Source organism: Neolamprologus multifasciatus, chromosome 18, assembly GCF_963576455.1.
Source record: "Neolamprologus multifasciatus chromosome 18, fNeoMul1.2, whole genome shotgun sequence".
Taxonomy (NCBI): Eukaryota; Metazoa; Chordata; class Actinopteri; order Cichliformes; family Cichlidae; genus Neolamprologus; species Neolamprologus multifasciatus.
Window position 1 is genome coordinate 14,964,866 of NC_140456.1, and position 20,945 is coordinate 14,985,810.

General features: G+C 39.0%; 2 protein-coding genes across 2 annotated transcripts in view; one reads left to right on the forward strand and one right to left on the reverse strand.

Moving 5' to 3' along the window:
• The first annotated feature begins 59 nt into the window (after positions 1-59).
• On the forward strand, positions 60-9,241 carry LOC146497576 (von Willebrand factor C domain-containing protein 2-like). Its single transcript, XM_085139624.1, has 3 exons — positions 60-963; positions 1,880-2,009; positions 2,308-9,241. The coding sequence occupies exons 1-3, from the start codon at positions 607-609 to the stop codon at positions 2,496-2,498; spliced, it is 678 nt and encodes a 225-aa protein (XP_084995750.1). The 5' UTR covers positions 60-606; the 3' UTR covers positions 2,499-9,241.
• Positions 3,113-20,945, reverse strand: part of b4galt2 (UDP-Gal:betaGlcNAc beta 1,4- galactosyltransferase, polypeptide 2) — a 214,791-nt gene continuing 196,958 nt past the window's right edge. The window contains exon 8 of the mRNA XM_085139623.1: positions 3,113-11,890. Coding sequence (XP_084995749.1) covers positions 11,740-11,890 — 151 coding nt within the window. The 3' untranslated portion in view covers positions 3,113-11,739. The remainder of the gene's footprint in view (positions 11,891-20,945) is intronic.

Below are 20,945 nucleotides of genomic sequence, written 5' to 3' on the forward strand. Positions count from 1 at the left end.
AAGTTTATCTTTCAGCTACAAAAAATGCTAAATCCTTTAATTCGTTTTATTTAAAATTGGCTTAAGAGTTGATTTAATTTAAAATAAAGCACTAAACAAAATACATGGTGGGATGACGAAATGTAAGACATTAAATCCAGGTAAACTTGGTCTATTGTAAAATAAAAATAAATACAAGACTAAATAGATAAAGCACATTAAGAGCAATTTTAAAGGCGCAGTAGGCTTCAAGTATTACACAAGGCCATGAAGAACTCTTGTAGGAGGCTGAGGTCGTGCGTGTTAAACTAGGGAGGGACAGGTTTCAGCTTAGTAACGTTAAGGGCAAGGATGTACTCTGATGAGAGCAGTGAAACTTTCCCCCTCATGCTCCCAGCCTCCACTCCCTTCCGGACTCCTTGCCTTGCAAAAGTGTGCGCAGACCCCGCAGACCGCTGTGGAGAGGTTCAGGATTTGGGGGGTTTGTTCTTAACAATCTAACGAAGAAAAGGTTTTGTTTGTTTTTTTCAAATCTTGGCTGATCGCTCTACTAAACCCAAGTAGGACTACAGTGCAAGTTTCCCTTCACTAACGAACTTTTACTCATTTGGATTAATCAGCTAGATTATGGAAAAGCTTGTGAGAGAGCGCCTTTCCTTAGCGCGCGGGATACGCACGGTCCTTCTGGCACTCGTACTTTGCGCGCAGGCTTGTTTCGGCTTTTCTGTCGCTGGACAGCAGGAGAGCACCTGCGAGGCCAATGGCAGCATATACTACATGGGAGAATGGTATTTCCTGGACTCTGATCACTGCACTCAATGTGAGTGCACCGCTGAGGGCTCCGTGTGTGCCCGCACTGAATGCACCTCTCTCCCAGCTGCATGTATCCACGTTAGCCACTACCCCACCGACTGCTGCCCCAGGTGTGAAAAAATTGGGTGCGAGTATCGAGGGGTGGTGTACGAGCTAGGACAGAACTTCCAGGTAAGTCAGTGCCACATAAATAAACATAACCTATTGAAAAGGTCTAAAAATGTGTCTTTTTAGGCCTAAAAATTTCCACCATTTTTTTTTTTTTTTTTTTTACACTTTTTCTATATTTACTTTGATATACGTTTGTAAATCATCAGGCTATGAAGAAAATGTAAGAGGGTTACAGGTGTGCATTGGTTGAGACGTCCATCGATAATAGTTTCGTTTTGTAAGAATAGTGCTCAAAGTAGCTGCAACAATTTAGAAAATGGCCTACAAGTGAAAATGTCAGCATCGTCATCCTAAAATGAAGCACCTTAGTGCGCTTATGTCAATAGTATTATTTAAGTAAATCTTTTCGACGTCAAAGCTGTAGTAACTGTACTGTACTGTAAATGCATCACAACAATAACAGTGTACAAGAACATTATAAGAATATATTATTCGAAAGAATGACTTGAACACTAATAATAACAACACTTAATAGAAGTTCTAAAATGTAATTATTATCTAAATAATCTGAATATCATAGAGATATTCTAGTAACACAGGGGAGCACCAGTTGCTGTTTAAACTTTGGGTTTTCTGGTCTGTTTCATGCCGCCCACTTGTGCAACCATTGTTCCCAATCGTTGTCTCTGAATGCATGTGTCAGAACCAAATGAGGATGAGCTTTGATGAATACTAAAGCCTAAACCAGATATCCGTTTGTATGTAATGATTATGCAGTAGTAAATTGGAGGTAAATGGCGCCCCCTTTTGAGTTGGTACGAGGATTAGTACACGCTTTAAAAAGGATACCATTATACATAACTCGTGTGCTTGCTAGCAGTGAGTAACCCGCATTTACATCATGAGGAGATTAGGAAATGATCCCTGCTGGGTCTCAGTGTGTGTGTGTGTTTGTGTCGGTGTGTGTGTTTTCCAGCCATCAGAATGTGAGCAGTGCACTTGTGACAGTGATGGCATTGCCCGCTGTCTTGTGGCAGATTGTGCGCCTCCACCATGTGTCAACCCTGTCTATCAGCCTGGGAAGTGCTGCCCTGAATGCAAGGAGGGTATGTTAAAAACACAGTTTAATAAGGGTAGAAAGTTAAAAAAAAAAAAAAAAAAAAAAAAAACCCATTCACAGACAGCATCACAGAGAGAACATTTATAAGACATTTATCTTTTTTTTTATAATATGAGCATCATTTTCAAATGTTGTAATTTAGACCCACTTTAGTGTGGTCTTGTTTTGTTTTGGAAAATTGGTTTAAAATAGGGATGAGTGTAGTTACACAATGCCATCCATTTGACTGATTATGTGTAGTATCTGTTAAGTTCCAATTACCTCTTCTTCTCCTCTCCCCAAAGGTCCTAACTGCTATGTTGATGGATCACGCAGTAAAGTGATTCCTGCAGGAGAGCCCATCTGGGTTGACTCCTGCACCAAGTGTCGTTGTCACGACGGCCAAGATGCTGGTTACTGGGAGGGAAACCGCCTCGCCACCTGTTCCCGCCTCAGAAACTGTAAACCTCACCAGCCGCCCACCCAGCAAAACTGATTCTCTGTCAGTAGGTAGACTGTCAGAGGTCTACATTTCTTAAAATACATGTTTAAAGAAGCAGTACGTACTGTACTGTGCAAATGTCTTAAGCCACCGGTTCTTTCTTTTTCTTTTTTTTTGCTTGAAAAATGGGAAATAGCTGCATAGATTTATTTAAACTTGTGCAAACACACATGGAAATACATAATAAAAGGCAAAAACAGAGTTTGTACTATGCAGTGGAAGGGTATCTGTCAAGGAGTGAATAACAGATGGATCAGCTGAAAGGCCACATACAACTCTCATTGTCCTGTGTCAGGTCTTTGCTGGACTTTAAGATGCTGTTTATATGCTGCAGATTTTTGTTTGGGACTGCCACTTTTCCTCCACTTGTCCTGTTCCTCAAATTCCTTAAGTTCACACTGCACACAATGTCAAAATATGACAAGTTTTCTGCTAGAAGTTCTTTCGGACCTTCGCTCCTTGTTGGTGCAAAAATACTATTTTGTGTCTCTCAGATTGTGTTAACTTTGATATTTTTTGTATCATGTGCTTAAACATATGATTTTAAATTTGCTAAATCGTCTCTTATCTAATCTCTCTTACACTGGTTCATCTCTCGAGTTAGGTACTTTTTCTTTTTTTTTTTTTTTTATAAAAGACCGCCCTTCAAAAATAATCAAAACAGCAAAGACAGTCCAAAACGGTCCAAAGAAAAAGGATTGAAAAACCTCTCAAAGTTTGGAGAACTATTGCTCAGACCAATTTGAAAAATTACAATAAAGACTGCCTACTTTGAAACAAAATATAAAGAACGATATGTGGCTCAAGACTTTTGCACAGCATTGTACCTTAGGCAACAGGACAAGGATATCTAATCCAACATTTCAGTGTAACAAACAACACTAAAGCTGTCACTGACAGGACACTAGCTGAGAATTATAAGAACGCAAAAACACAAAATTAGGTTCCAGTAATGTTGTTTTAAATGGACAAACACTCCAACACTTGTTCCCAATACCTGCACTACTACAGAAGAATCTTTAATGAAACAAATCTAACAGGAACAAGTAAATTAAACAACCCTTGAGTAGTGGCTTTCCTATCATAATTGGTGTTTTTCTGAGAGAGAGAGATGAGTGGGCTATTGCAGACCTGGGGGAGGACCAAGGAGGTATTTCAAGCATCAGAACAAAGCCAATGTAATTATTGGATGACAAGAAATGATAATTGACCTGTCACCAGCTGATGCAGCAGTAAAATGCATGCATCACTGTGATGCAATTTAGACTAGGAAACAGCAGAACGGAGCAATAAACAACTTTGTGTCTGTTCTATAAATATTGTAGTTCAATTTCCATGCTAATTGAATATAATGTATGAGAGTATGGCCTGACATATGACTGTACAGTAGTTGTAGACAAGTGTAATATTTGAAAGCAGGGGTTCATTTAGGGGAATGTGATTTGTACATGTACACTGTAGAGCAGAAAAAAAAAACAATGTGTAACTCGCAGCTTTGTTCATTTTTCACAAGAAACGTGTAGCTTTTGTACAAACAACCTTCTACATTATTTACACTCTCCAAGTGGAAAATTATGATTTACTGTTTTCAGAATGAAATGTACCATGAAGTATATTGTCTTTTTTTTTTTTTAAACAGAAACATTGATAGGCAGCAGGTCTACCTTCTGTAATTTGTCATCATTTCTCACTTTGATCATGAGGGACATTTCATAGAAAAAACCAAAAGTGATTTCAAGTTAAAAACTCTGTGTTTACTAGGGATGGGTATCGTTTAGGTTTTATCTGATACCGGTGCCAAACCGGTACTTTTGAAAAGGTGCCTGTGCTTAAACGGTGCTCAAACCGGTGCTTAAAGAATGGAGAACACAAAATTGGTCCAAAAACCTCTCATGTCCAGCTGTTTTTTTTGTAAAAAGATAACAATGTTAGCCTTTTCTGCAGCTATAGGGCATATATGGTATCACTCTTGGCTGGAAGCAGTGCTTAAACAATGGAAAAAACACAAACTTTGTCCAAAAACCTCTCATGTTTAGCTGTTTTCCACTTTTTCTTTGGTCATTTTAGCCTTTTTGGCCAGGGTGAAGGGAGTATCTGCCATCAAACAAGAAGACAGCTGCATGTAACTATGATGATGTTTGCTAGTTCACCTTACATGTATTAATGTAATAACGTGGTTAGCCTACTCAACGTAAATTACACGCGAACAACATTAAGCTACTCATGCAGAGAAGAACGGCTGCTGCTGCCATCATCATCATCATCATTTCTGCTACACTGGCAGGGCTAGGGGTCAGGACTCTCCTCTTCAGGTTTTTGGGGGATGTTGCTACTTCGGGTCCGATAACAGGCACCACACCCGCCGTAGATGTGCTCGATGTGAGGTCTCGCAGCAAGCTATCAAATACGGCTTTAAAAAAAAACCGCTATGCGTCGCCAGGTGTTTCATCAGATTTGAGGTGTTACCTCCTTTGACAGTATCAGCTTAAAGCACTTGTTGCAGGCTGCTGAGTTTGCATCTTTTGCTGTGAAGTACAGCCGGGCGTTTTTAATCTGTAGCTCTGCTCTAAAAGAACGCATGTTCTGGGCCCGCCTACTATCCGGAAACGTAAAATGATTGGCTAGAATTCAAAGTGTATCACGTCTCAGGAAAAAAAGCACCGAAATAAAGCACCGAAATGTGCGCTGCTTTTCGGTCTGGTTACTACCGTTTATGTCAGAACCGGTGCCATCATGGCACCGGATACCGGTACCCATCCCTAGTTTTTACCGCTTTGACATTACATAATAATCTCGGGCTGCTGCTGCCTGCATCAGTGCCATTGATCCATTGTAGCTAAATATCATTAATAAGCAGACGCTGTGTTTGTATTTCACAAAATATGAAAGAATTCCTACAAGTGCAGCTTTCAATTTACTGGCTGATATGAAGGGAACTGATGTGATGTGATGCTGCACACCTTTTTTGATAATCCATACAGGTGTGCAGAGAAAATGTGCAAAAATTCTTCAAATTAAAACTCCTTTTTCATGCCCATTAAACTTGTCTGATTTGAATTGCTTCTTTTTACTCTGAGTGACTCATTTACTGTGCTTCTGTCTGTGAGGACACCTGCCTGATGCCCCTGCAGAGCTTTTCTGCTGACAATGGGAAACAAGCAGCTTCCTGAAAAAAAAAAAAAAACAACGGTAAAGAACCAGTAAACTAAAACAACAAGAGGACAAAAAGGCTTTCGTGTTGTCGACTTAACTAGAGGACAGAATTTAATTCAGTTTTATTTATATTACTATGAGCAATATAAGTGGGTAGTGACAGTGGGAAGGGAAAACTCCCTTTACAGAAGGAAACCTCCAGCAGTGCAAAGCTCAGGGAGGTGCAGTCATTTTCCGTGACTGTTTGGGGCTGAGTGGAGGAAGACAGGTCAAACAGAGTATAGGAATAGAGCCTGAGAACAACTAATGAATAAATGCAGAATGGTGTAAAAACCTACAAAAGGTGAAGAAGAAACACTCAGGAGAGAAAAGAGGAAAAAAAGTCTGCAGAAGTTCAACTGGGCTGTTTGAGATCAAGAGGAAATATTCAAAGAAACATGAAACACACCATCATCACAGTATCTTTTTAACTGCAGATTTATTGGTTGTATAGAAAAAGTAGGTTTGATATGATTTAATGCATTCTATATAAGATATAACATTTTCAACATTCAATGTACAAAAAGAAAAAAAAAAACCATACAGGTACAGGAAATCTTTAAAAACACCCACAGGCCTGAAAGTCCCGTCTGCCGTCGGCAGCAGATGAAGAAAAAAAGTATCAGAAAAAAAGCGCTTTGAATAGTTGAACCACCAGGTTTACCTGACAGCTGGAACAGCTTCAAAAGTCAAAAAGTCCAACAAGAAACATCAAGCACTCCTCGTGGTTCTTTCAAATACTACTTATGCTAAAGTTTCTTCTGCTGATTTTTACATCTTTAACCCACATTTTATACACACTGCACTGCACCCATCCCTCTCCTGCTTTAAATTATACCTTATTTCAACTTTCTGTCAACTTCTCATCTCATAAAGGCTTCCCAGAAGGATTGAGCTTACATTTAAAGGGACACTCCACAAATTTTACAGTTCAGTCTATTTGTTTAGGTGTGGCTTGAAATACCACAGTGCCCATGAATTCCTGCTGCCTTTGCCATCGAGGAGAAGGCAGCTGGAACTGTGTTTTGAACTCTAGCTCAAAGTGACTTGATCCACAGTTAAGGGCAGAGCATGCAACAACATTTTAAGCCCATGCAAAATGAACCCAGCGAATATGAGTCAAATTCTTCATTAATCTTTTGGTAAACAGGGAAGTAATTTTAATTCTTTTTAAACAGGTTTTTTCTTGACTGCCCAAAATGTCCAATTGCACTTACCAACTCTATGAAAGATTTTTAAACTTCTATTTTAAAGCTAACCGCACGGCTGGGATATGTTGGCCTGAGTGGCCACAACTTTACAAAGCACATTAAATTGCTGCACTGTCCCTTTGATGTGGCGAGAATGATGAAAATAGTGATGCCATCATTTTATCTGCCTTTAATCTTTGATTATGTTTAGATAACACAACAGGTTTATAAGACAAATTTAAAAAAAAATGATGACTGCATTAGAAATGAAACTAGTGCTTAAAATGTCATCCCACATCCCTCAACAATGACTTAAAAGAAGAACATGATATAGCGGTGAATGAATCTGTAATATTGCACTGCGTGAGCTGTAAACACTTTAGAGAAGGGATCTTTGTTGACCCCTGTGTGCAGTCTGACAACACAAAAACTCACCAGGAGACTACTGCTTAAAAAACAAAAAATAGGATCAAAGCACAGAGAGAAAAGTGGAAAATAAAATGACGACATGCAAAGAAGACATGAAAAGAAGGGAGACACAAGGGGATGTGTGCCGAGAAAGAAGAAAATGGAGATACAGTAAGTGGCCGGGACTTCACAGACTCAAAGAGAGGCCCTGTCAATATCTATTGAAAGTCGAAGCACCCTTGTGAGGCACGGCTGCGCCTGAAGTGGGTCCATCACAAAGCACAACAGTGTCCCATTGCCACAAACAACCTAAACTGGCAGAGTACAAAAGAAGAGGCATTGAAAAGGGAGATGATGCAAAAAGAAAAAGAGCAAGGGGGGTGGGTGGGGGGGGTGGACCGTTTGAATGAACGTGTGTGCTCGGGTGTGTGTGCGTGCAGAAAAGAGCGTTGATACCTTCCAATAAACTTGAGGCAAAGATAACAGAGAGCCAAACAGATGGGAACAGTTTTGCCTCAAGGCTAACCAAAGAGGAGGCCAACGGTGCTCGATTTTCACCAAAATAAAAGCCCCAAATTGTTCTCTGTGGTTCAAACTGCAGTTGCAAGACTTTATGCAAACCCCCTGCCACTTTCATGAAAACATACTGCAAATGCTTTTTTTTGCACCGAAACAAACATTTAAATATTTTCAATCTCAAAACACATTTCTATCGCGTTTGCCCAAAAGAAAGAATTCAAGATAACCTTCCCTTCCCCTTAGCTCACATCACTTCTAAAGGCATCAGTTTGGCGTTTAGGCGTCAACAATAACAACACTGACAGTACAGACCAGGAAAAAGAAAACAGAGGAAGAAGAAAAGCAAAGCATCAAAGTACAAAACAGTCAAAGACTTCAATGCGGTGATGGAAGAAATGACAGAAGTAAACATGAGACAAAAAGTTCCAGAACTTTAAATAAAAAAAGGATTAATTTAGCCCATTGTTTGTGAAATCTGAATGCGTGATAAAACCGTTTAGCATGTAGGCTTGACAGCTGATGCTGATAAAATCTGAAGCAGCAATAGGGACGTCAGTCATACTGCTCAAACTGTAACTTCTCATTACTGCCCTAAAATTAACAATTTCCGCCAGCCAAAGAGCAGCACCTTATAATTTCCTCCGTCCGGATATGATCGTCTCCTGCTAAACGATTGACAGGAGAGATAGCAAAGAGATAAAATGGCATATTAATATTATAGTATCAACGGACTATTAATGAATTGTGACACTTAAAAAAAAAAAAAAGACTACCAAGTTAGATTGTAGGCTTAAAAGAGACCTTGAGAATTATTTCATCTTGTCCTGCCCGTGGAGCCGCTTGTAAATCTTACAAGAGTCTTCACATGCTTTTGTATTCACGCTGCTTTTTTCTCATAAAATATAACTGACAGCTCATTTCTTCGACATCCCACCGAGCAGAAACTTGTTCAAAAGACGGCGGGATGATGGCGGGAGACAATTTTGCCAGATGTCTGAACGACATCAAGATTTGGTTAAAAAGTAAAGGATGAACAGCAGGATGACATCAATCCATTGATGAACAGATCAATGGATTGATGTCCCTTTTTTGTCGATTGTTGTTTTGTGGATTCAAACATGGAACCTTCTCGTTATGAGGCTGCGGCGCTCATCCTGCTCCTACTGTGCTGCTCTAATATGCTGGAACAATGTGTTTAGCCTCTCCAGAGGTGTACACAAATACCATCACTATGCAACACACAATAAGAATAAAAACATCATTTACATGTGTATACACACTTGAAGTTCAGTCCATAATTTGTTGGACAAAGACTATTTTTTACAATTATGTGTACAGTGCAGTGGGTTTTAATCAATAGGTGGCTGAAGTGCAGACTTTCAGTTTCAAATTCCAATTCAAGGGGTTTAACAGTTTGAATTAATGGTTTAGGAATTACATCAATTTTTTTTAAAAACTATTAACCAAACCAGCATAATTTTAAAGATTTTTTTTTTAATACTTTCATGAAACTCCTTTGGAGTCAATAACTGCTTGGAGTCAAGAACTCAAGGACATCAGCAAATGCTGTGTTTCCTCCCTTGAGATGGCTCGGCTTTTACTACAACCACCTTCCACTGCTGCTTGTTTGTGGGGCTTTCTGTTTTTGTATTTAATAACTGAAAAGCATGCTTTGTTGGGCTGAAATAAGGTCACTGACTTCGTCATTGAAGAATCTCTAATTCCTTTGCCTCTAAAGGAAAAACTCTTGGGTTGCTTTCTCAGATTGCTTTGGGTCATTATCCATTTGGACTCTGGTTGAATCTGAGCAGAGAGCATAGTGCGTACACTTCACAATTCACTTGTGTAATTGGGGGTTTTAGACCTTGTTATAAGACCTCTGTATTTCCATTCATGAAGGTGTCTCATGATTGTGGACTTTGACAATGATACAATTACCTCCTTGAGTTCATTCTTGATTTCATTAGACAAGAAGTTGTTTTTCTCAACATCTGTGTTATCATTCACTTTTGTTGTCTTCTTTTTCTTTCAGGCCTTTTGGTGTTGCTGCGCTGGTCAGTGCATCCATTGTTTTTAAGAATGAACCAGACTTTTGATTTGGAAAAGGTTTTTGCTGTGTCACTGATAGGTTTATCTCAGTTTTTCAACCTAATAATGGCCTCCCTCACTTGCACTTACATCTCTCTTGGCGTCATATTTGAAATTACTTTGAAGAGCTGTAACTTGAGATATTATGTCTGGTTCACTTGTTGTGAAAAAACAAGATAACAGACCTCACCTGGCCATGAAACTGCCTTTCAGCCAATTGTCCAAATAACTTTGAGCCTTTGAAAAATTGGGGACAGCATATAAAAGTGGCTGAATTTCCTAAATGGTTAATGCAAAACCTCTGCAATTCAATCAGATCTGGATTGGGTGATTTAAAATCCACTGTGGTGGTATACAAATGACAAAATCTGTGTCTTTGCCCAACAAATTTTGGACCTATCTGTACAGGTTGCCCAGTAATATTAGCCTATTTGGTAAATTTGATATAAAACGTTCACTTTTGGACCAAATTTAAAACTTTTAAGACATCCAAACAAAACAAATTTCACCCCCTGACTTTTCAACCAAATTTAGCGTTAACAGTGACATTAGCTAAAAGAAAACCAACACCAGTGGATGTCTGGAGCTTAGGGGAATACTGTATGTGCAGAAAATATGGTAAATTTCCAATATCTTTTAAAGGAGTATTAGCTCAATGTTGACTTTAAAGTGCATATTAGCAAAATAAACTGAAAAAAAAAAGAAGTTTCCAGAAGTATAATCTCCTTATGTGCTGCAGGGGGTCAAAATCATAACTGAGCTGTCAGTATGTATCAGACCTGCTGTCTTCAGTTCCTCCATTTGATTTCAAATGCTCTCCAAAGATAGTTTCAGTACACTGCATACAGGAGAAACCCTTTCATCCTTTCAGTTTATTTACTGTTGTTGAAAAACTCTCAACAAGTCAGCTTCTGCTTCCAGAGTTTAACTTCATATATATGTATAAAAACAGAGAACAAAAAGAGAGTTCCCGGTTGTCTGTAGCAGCTGACAAATGTGTTTCATCAGCGTGTTCATGTGTCACCAGCACTCATTTGAGTCTTCTGCTGTAGATGCAGGCACAATACACATTCATTAATTGATAGCAGAGGGTTTGATTGAGTAATTAGATCCAAACAAGTGACTCCCTGACGAAAATGTCCAAAGCAAATTGTCTGTTAGCATCACATGGCAAGAGACGCTGATGTCTCTGATATGCAAGCCGTTAGACACAGTAACACAGTTCATCACTGCATGTCAGTACGTTGTGGTAATGTTACAGCTTGACTCCAGGGGCTGTTAATGCACACAAAGTTAGTTCTTTCTTGCATTTTCAAAGTATGCATGAAAACAGTCTGTGCGTTTTCTCATGGAGACAGTTTTAAGACGTTACGAGAAATCCATCGTCAACATTTAAGAAAGTGTTACGTGACACACCAGCAGTTCCTGTCAATGCTCGCTGTCAACATGCCATCAGTTCCTCCAGTTTGATAGGAAAACTTAAGTTTGACGCCACTGATAATCCACCTTTGGTCCGCAAGTTATTCATTCTGCAGTCATTGATTGTTACAGGTGTGATAGCACCCACTGTCTGCTTCAAGAAGTTGTTGGTGGAAAGAGCCTGAGTCCTAAAAGAGAGAAATATCAAGCTGAATAGAGTGGAAACGAGGCAGAAAGAGACACTATGATGTGCTTGTGACAAGTTTTGCTCTCTTATTTTCAATTTCATATTCTTTCAGAAGCCTGTGAGACACTCTCAGTTTTCTTTCCATCCTTTAAGTTCTCTTTTTTCACATCTTCCTATCACTAGGCCAGTTGCATCCTCCCCCACATCGTCCACTTTCTCTCTTTCATTTCTTCTAGCCCTTAATGGGCCGAGGTGGTGGCTTGCCGATCTCCACGGAGATGTTCGTGTACAGAGGATACTTCTTGACTTGAACCAGTCTGTAGGTCAGAGAGCTGATGCCGTCCTTCTTCATTGTGTTCTTGGTGTTCTGTATTTTGTTGAATCTAATGGAGTAAATGAAGAGAGGGAAGGAAGGGCAGGGAGAGAGCGGGAAATGAAGGAGAGAATCAAGAATATTAGATTCAGTTCAGTGTAAGTTAAAAACAAAACAAAAACAGGAGTACCAGATAAAAAGTACCAGGTACCAGGTTAGAGCCCAAGTTCGGATACAGTTACAGCAATGCTGCAATGTGGACGAGAAAATATAAATCAATCGTTTCTTCTTGTCAACTTTTTTCTTTATTCTACGAAAAGCAACCAGATGCCTGACACACTGCTAAAGAAAGACAAAAATGAGAAAAACTGGAAAAAAAGGCCTAGTTGTAGGTTCCAGTGCAAGTTTTTAAGAATAAAAAAGTCAAAAAGAAGAGCAGTGTATAACCTTTGTATATTTGCAAACCCTTAAAATTGCATCTGAAAGTTGTTCCAAGTTTGGTCATTTTTTCCATCCATTTTTCATCCTCTAATCCAATTCCGGGTTGTGGCAGCACAGAGCACAGCTGCTTTATTTTGCAGGCGCACTTTTAATGCAATGCACAAATATACACAAAAGATCATATTCTGTGCACAGGACACTGCAGAAATTGGAAATAACTTAAAGACAGGGGATAAACTAGTCCAGAAAGCATTCAAGGCAAATAAAAACAAAACAAAAACAGATATTAGAAAAGATTAAACTTTCAAAAACATGCATGAACTCCATCTGCAATGTGCTGCTGTGCACATTTAACCAATATGACAAAAAGAGCCTGATGTCTACTGGCTAAAGTTTCCTAAAAGTTAAGAAAATAGAGTATCTGATTTTTTCCCCCAAGCTGATCGTGACCAACAGGTGGTGCTGTGGCCTAGCACAGGGACTCAGAAAACAGGATGATCTATAATATCTACCTGGGTTTGTCTGTCTTATGCCGGGATATCTTTTCCCATTGGCTGTGATTCAGCAGTTACATCAGAAAGCGCTCTGATTTTGGTATTAAAGAGGGGGAAAAAATTCACACAGTGTGTCAGGCAGTTACACGGAGCGGCTGCTGAGCCTCAGTTCAGCATGTGATGCAACCTTTGGCATTAAAACAGATTCATAACACAAACACGCCTGTCACCCTTGTAGTAGCATGAGTTTTTGCAGGCATTCAGAATGGAAATGAGGCCACAGTGTCTACCAGCGTGTTTACGCTCTTGTCTTAAAATTTCTTCCTTTTTTTCTTTTTCTTTTTTTTGAGGTCTCTGAGCAGAGAAAGAGCTGATGTGTGCAAACACCCAGAACTCCACACTCACTTTCAAAAGACAGCCGTGACTGACTGCAACAAAAGATGTCTTCTTAATGATATGCTTGGACATGCAACTGGAGATGACACTTCAGTCCGACATGGACCAGTGAGTCTACAGATCCTTGTCAGAGCTGACGAGCAAAGATCTCTCTTCTCTTCCTGCATTCTGTCTCTCTCAAATCAAATCAAAAATCTTTATTGGCATGAATGGAAGCTGGGGAAAAAAAACGTCATCAAGCATCTTCCTGCTGAGCAATATACAATACAGTAACATATACATAGAATCACGTGTTCTCTGACTTCTACAAAAAGATGGCACTTTTACCTGGAAGGAGGGGGAATTCGTTTAGGAGAAAGAGAAAGGAAGCAGAAGAGGAATGGGAGTGTGTTTAAGGTAAAACGGAGGTTGGATGACAGGGAAGAAAAATGAAGGACAGATAGGCGATGAGATAAACATATCTGGGTGTGACAGATGGATGGAGATATACTGATATTAAAAATAAAGCGAATGAAGGGGGGGAAAGCTAAATCTTTGGATGACTCTATCATACGAAGAATATTAAACACAATCCCTGCCTACATTCAGTATAAAGAATATCTAATACATGTAAACACACACATACAGGCACACCCTGTAGGTTACCTTATGTATCCTTTCAAAGCTTTAAGACTTACTTTCTAGAGTTAGAGGGCGAGACAAAGACATCCTCGTTACATATTCATTAGCCTGATTTCCAGACGTCCTGACTGGGCTAAGTAAAGCTCCTTTTTAATTCCACTGAGGGTCTCACAGGAAAACATTTCTGGTTAAGAATCTCAACAATAGATTGTCGTGCCAGCTAATCAGGGTTATTTTGCTCTAGTGTCACATTTTGAGTTGGCCCACTTAACCTTAAAGGAAGAGTTTGAGAGTTTGGGTAACTCATTTGGTTCTTTTTTTAAGAAAGAAAGGTTTTACAGGACTCTAATGCAGTACTGTGAAAAGTAAAAAGTATATCAATAACTTTTAAGAAGCACATTTTGCAGGAATATCTTGAAATAATAGTTTTCTGTATGACTTTTGGTCCATTCTTCTTTACAATGCTGCTTCAGTTCATTGAGGTTTGTAGGCTTCTTTAATTTGCTATATGCATCGCTCTCTTACAGTCCAGTGACAGCACTTTACTCAGGTCAAGCTCTAGACTTTGACCGGGTTATTGCAGCATCTTGATTGTATTCTGTTCATTTGTAGATTTGTTGCTGTCCTTGGGACCATTGTCCTGTTGATTTGACCCAATTTAGGACAAGCTTTAGCTCTCAGAAAGATAGCCTCACATTTAAATCTAGAATACTTTAGTAGACAGGCATGGTCTGACTAGCCTTCCAAATATGCCAAACATGTTCAGTCAATTTCTAATTGTACTGCCATGAACTGAGATGTATCTTTTAAAAAATGTCTTTGAGCAATGCAAGGTCTGACTTTTGGGTGAATTCACTGGGACATCCACTTCTGGGAAGATTGTGGCATTGTGTTAACACAGACCTGAATTCTTCAGACCAGCAAGCTGCCAAAACATTTAAGCCAAAGGTTTTTCAATTAATCAGGTGCATTTAATTAGCAGCAGCTGCTTGCTACATACCCACTTAAGTCCTATGCAAGAAGTAAGGATGTACTTAGCTTTTGACAGCACAGCAACAACTACAGATTGAGGTAAGGTTAAGTTTTTTGTTTTTTTTCCAGTAACCTTAGATCTGTGTCCAATCAGTCCACCATCAGAAAATGACTTAACCTTCATTTATTTATTGAGTCTATAGCAAAGAAACACTAAAACTTTTTAAACTGCTGTATTTTATTATACGTTCATTATAATACCTAAGTATATAATAATTATCTTTTAATCTAATCAAAATTAAGATAAGATATGTTAGATATAACAAATACAAACATAGCTTAGAAAGGTATCTATCAAGTCACATAACATAATAAACTACAACAGCTCACAGGACTGGCAAGCAGATTAGCTGCTAATGCTAACAGTCCAGCTGAGGATCAATGTTGTTGTTCTTTTAAATGTTGGGTTTTTTTTGATGAAATTAAGTCATTCATATATAAGAAATTAATTAGTGTGCATCAGAGGTGTCAATAAGTGGATTTTCTTTATCTCTTTTAGATGTAGGCTAGCTGTTTCTAGCTAGCTATACTAAGCTAAGCTAATAGTTACTACCCAGGTATGAGAATTTATCAATCCTCTCATCATTAGTCTCTCAGTAATAAATTAGCAAATGAGAACTATCTCCCACTTCTTCTGTATTATGAATAAAACTGTAAATTTAAAGTGATGTTAGGTTACATTTTTTTCTTTAAAGGTAATTATTAGTTATTGTTTATTATTGGTTACATACACATATAGATATCAACCCAAATACACACAGACATCCTCTGCAGCTGCAATGTCCCAGGATGATAACAAAGGGATGGCATATTGAATGAGCTTGCTGTGCATCTCATTCAATTGCAATGCTGTTTGCCCGATACAAATGCTGTATGTGTGTGTGCTCTAACTGATACTTGTAGCTTGTGATTAATGTTCCTCTTTCTTAAATCCATCCGCACAGCATCTCATTGCTATGCCTAACCAGCATTTCAGACAAGCTGAGAGAATGGACTCTTGTGAATGTTTGAGTTAATGTGAATGCATGTGTGCAGAGGAGATAGTAAACATTCATCAGATAGTCAAGACAACACTTCCCTTGGTAAAAGCTGGACATTACGCAAGTACTCCAGATAAACTGTCTCAAAAGGCTCAATCATTAATCTGAATCTAAACAGAGAAGAAACTCTACACCTGAAGACAAAAAGCGGAAACAAAAGCTTAGTTTATCAGTGCAATTGGCAGGCTTCTGCAAGAACAACCTTAAAATTAAACTTTACACACACACACACACACACGTGTGTGTGTTCAGCATATACATGCTGAATATATATATGGCACATAAGGGGCCAATGACCAAAAACTCCTTGATATACTTCAGAACAAGGCAACGTAAATGGTTTAAAGGTAGTCTATTTATGATATTCTATCAATTTTTGAATATTTCCAAGTATAGAATCCTATTGTGCCATTGATACCTTATTGGTTGCCACATTTTTGGGTATGTGATATAATTTGAAAGCTATCAACAAGTATCCTCAAATCATCTCTTGGACTAAAGAACTGACAAATTAAGAAATTTATGGTAAAAGGTAAAAGTTTATATGCTAGCAAACAAAGCAATCACCTTCCCTGACGGTCGGTCTGTGTGCCTGGAGGCTTTGGCAATTATTTTCCCAGCAACCAGCTGTCAACCTCCAGCAACCAAACACAATCAATCAGGGAATAATAATTTTTTCGCCCAAGTTGATGTTACATTGTTAACTGTCACGTCTGCAAAACCTCAATTACAGATTTATTCCATGACAAAAATTAACAATAGTGTTGCTGTTAATGTTTTGTTAGATAATTCTGCAAAATCAAACAGATGCATTGACACTTTTTACTTAAGGCTCCAGTCATACAGGACTAGAGACTGGCTTCTCGCCTGGCAACCAGTGGTTGCTAGGGAAAAAAGTATTCCCTGACTGGTTGAGAGTGGCTGCTGGCAATTTCTGTTAAATCAATTACTGAAGCCACAGTTATGCAGGCCTACAGGCCACTCACTAACCCCCTGGTAACCATTGGTTGCAAGAGGTAGCTTGCTGTTGCCAAGTGAAACTGGTTCCAGAGGTATGCGATACTGCACCGAACACCTTCCTTCCGACTGTTTTGGTCGCTCGACTTTTATATGGGACATACCTATATGTTTGCAAACCAACAAGGGGAAACCATTTGGCAACCATTTGTTGAATAAAAATTTTGCCCTAGCAACCAGGTCTCATAAATGTAACAATTAATAGAAAGATTTAAAGTATATGGACGTCAAACCTATAATTTGGTTGTTGAGTAAATGTACTTCAATGAAAAAGTTTAATTCTAATCCAACGGCACTAGAAATTCATGGTCATCCGCAGCTCCGAGAATACATCATGTCAGGCATACAATAGGCTGGTCATGCCAGTCACATTACTTGGGTTATGGAACTCCATAAGAATTGAGTGGAATCATCATCAACTTGAATCATCAATTGAATATACAAGCAAATCATTATGTATAGGTGATTCATGTACAAATACATGATTGATTTTAGGTTTACCATCTTGAGTTGCATTTGGTGGTGTGATAGGTGGCAGTGTTGGTTAATTGGTAGTTTGGTCCAGACTGAAATATGTTCAGAGATTAGCTGCAAATGCACTCTTGCCCTCTTATGAATGCCACTTTGGGTTTAGCAATAATCATCGGATGCATGCTAAAGTAAGATGATGAAGTAAATGATAAATCTGCTAAAAAACAGCAAATGTGCATTTTTATTGTGAACATGTTAGCTTGCTGTGTTTTCTTTGGTGTGTTTCAGAGAACAGGGTTCACTCTGTTAACCAAACAACTATTTCCTTGTTTTTGCCTTTTTTCATGCTCTCTTCAGAAAACATTAGATGTTCTGGCATATCGAATTGACTTAAAAATTTCCTGCAGAGAGAAAAAAGACCCTTTAAAGTAAATTAAAATAAATGCAAAACTGTACAGCAGAGAAAGGACAGAGAAAAACACTCTCCCCTTCACCCACACTGCCTGAACACTGCCATGAGGTGGCGGTTTTTCCTTTCACAGCCTCCTGATTATTCTAAGCTGCCATGCTTTATTTAAGCCCAAATCCTGCTTCTTTTCAAACAGATCCTTTAAGTCAAAATTTCCGAGACATTATAATGACTGTCCAGAAGGGCTGTAAAAATGAAGTTTTTGCCCACTAATAGGCGGCTATTTTCTGCCCCTCGCCACAGTTATGAATAATGCATCGACCTCAAATAAATAGCGTCCCTGTTGGTGTCACCTCTTATTGAGGAAGTGTGGTCTATGGTCTATAGAGTCGAGAATGACCATCAAGACGAGGAGGAAAATGACAAAAAGGTATCAATCAGACACACGCACGAGTGTGTGCACACACACAAACACTCTCTCCCTCTCTCTTTCAGTCCACTGGCTGATTTATTGATTTTGATGAAGGCAACTAGACCACTTTGACCTAGCTGGCTCCTATTTCTAACGGTGTCATTTCAGCAGGCAATTACAGAGGGATCGTTGAATCTTTCTCTCTGAGTCAAACACACACACTTTCACATATACACACATACACAAAACAATGATAGATGACACATTAAACAGGCCTGGTTATTTTAGACATCTTTGCATTCAAGTTCCTGCCGCCATTTTCCAGAACAGATAGTTAAGTTTGAAGTTAAACTACATCTAGATGGATGTCTGACATCTCTACTTCTGTAGTCGTGAAGCATGAAAAAAAAATCTCTCCATTTTGTTTCAGGTGATTTTATATTTCTATATTTATTTATTTATTTATTTATTTATTACCTTGCAGTTTGTAATAGGAGACTGGCATGAAGAAAGGAAGAGATTTAATAAAACAAAAAACTAAGAAAAGACCAAAAGTCATGTTACGTATTTAAGGTTAAGAGGAGAAAAAAAGGTTCTCTTTAAGGTATCCAATTCATATTTATAGTATAATATAATATATTTATGGGTATTTGTGATCAACAAGAACAGCTTTGTATGGATTTGCAGTGACCTTTCCCTCTCAGGGTACAAGTGAAGTCAAATCCTTCCTCCCCATCGCATGACAGATGCCTCAGATCTCCTTACTGCAGGAGACAAGAGTTCAGCTTTTCCATGTTGAAAGGGGCCTATTATGCTTTTCATATCTTCAGTCATATACTGCTACAATGGTGTATGCTCATAACAACATGGAGAAAAGTTTAAATACTCCTATTGATGGTGCCAAGCCCAGATAAACTGTTGCATCGGGAAGGGCGTAAAATCTTGGCCAAATGAAGCATGTCTCATTCTTTATGTGTCATTTTCATACAGGATCGGTCCGAGTCTGGGTTAACAACGACCCTCTTTGTGGCCAACAGGGTGCTGGTGGACACTGTGCTACTGTTAGCCTAAAACAATAAAAGAAGAAAGCGGGGAAAACATGTTAAGAGACAGCGAGAGAGAAGAAAAGGCAGGAGGTTCAGAGGTGAAAGCAGTTACTGCAGAAAGATATCGTCAAGAGTAAAAGGGATCTTTTACAAAATGGTAGTGAAACCTGCTATGATGTATGGTTTGGAGACAGCTGCACTAAGAAAAAGACAGGAGGTAGACCTGGAGGTGGCACATGAAGATTTTCACTGAAAGTAAACAGGATGGACAAGATTAGAAGTGAGCACCTCAGACAGACAGCTCAGCTTGAGCAGTTTGGGGACAAAGTTAGACAGGCAAGGGCGGGATGGTTTGGACATGTGCAGAGGCGAGATAGTGGATATACTGGACAAAGGATATTGAAGGTGGAGCTGCTAGGTAGGAAGAAAAAAAAGGCGACCACAGTGAAGGCAGTAGTGAAGGAGGACATGCAGAGGGTCGGTGTGACAGAGGAGGATCCTAGGGTTAGCTAAGATGGAGGCAGATAATCCGCTGTCATGACCCCGAAAGGGAGCAGCAAAAAGAAGAATAAGAATAAGCGGGGAGTTGCCCAGCATGGGGGTTGCTCAACCCAGTGACAAAGGGGTTTTGTGTTTTTTTTATTTTTTAACTCAGAGCGGAAATCCATAATGAGGTCACCTGCCTCACATAGCATTGGCTGTGGAAAAATTAGCCCGCCCATGTGTTTTTCAAAGTTTTGTTCGTGTTGAGCAGCCAATCAGAAGAAAGCTGAAACTCTGCTTTTAAGGTCATCCTTGACCTTAAAGGGAGAGGAGCTGAAACGGCATCTTTCAGGTCTGAACTAAGCGGATGCACCAAGCTGCAGTTTATGATAAAGAAGGATTATTTTGAACTGTGACTCATACAAAGCTGCTCTAGGACAGTCCGAGAATAAAAATATGAAGATGGAAACCAACAAAACATATTTCCTTTAATTTGTCACATACAAGTAAGTATTAAAGGTGTGCAATAGCTGTGACTTGATTTGTTTAGTTAACGAGTTACCAACAAGATAAAAATAAAAACTTAATATAACACTTCAGCTTTTGCAGCTCAGGCTCGTGGTGGGGCTCGAGGCTATTCGAGCAGTTGTAGGGTAAGGGTAAGGTAGACCCCTACAAACCAGACAGGACCCAAGTCTGTCGTAGGGCTAAGAGACAGACAACCAGTTACCCTCACATCCACACTTACAGCTAATTTTAGAATCCAACCAAAATAACAAGCATGTCTTTTAACTGAAGGAGAAAGCCGTAGTACCCAGAGAATGCATGCTTTGAAAGTTTATCTAAAGTTTATTTTAAAAGAAGAAAAAAAGTGAAAGTTTTCAAATTCAGTTTTTGATTACAAAATAATTCTCGAAGACACCTTTGTGAAACTTTCTTTTAGTTTAGACTGACCTTGGCGTATTGTCCAAACTTTTTATGAAGCACCTTTTCAGAGCTCTGTGACTGTTTTTGATGTGTTTTGCTGTTTGTAATTTTTTCACAAGCTGTATAAAAGCCTCTCTTGTAAAAAGAGCTATTGATCCCATTCAGGCTAGCTCATTAAACAAAAACTTTAAGAATGTATCAGACGCAGTGCTCATAGGCTATCTTCAAAATTCAAATCAAGCTGGTCAGAATTTGTCTGGCTCCAGCAAACACAGTCAATACTCTTTCACTCATGGCTCTTGTTGCCAGCAGTTTTTAAATCTTCTTATAAACCAA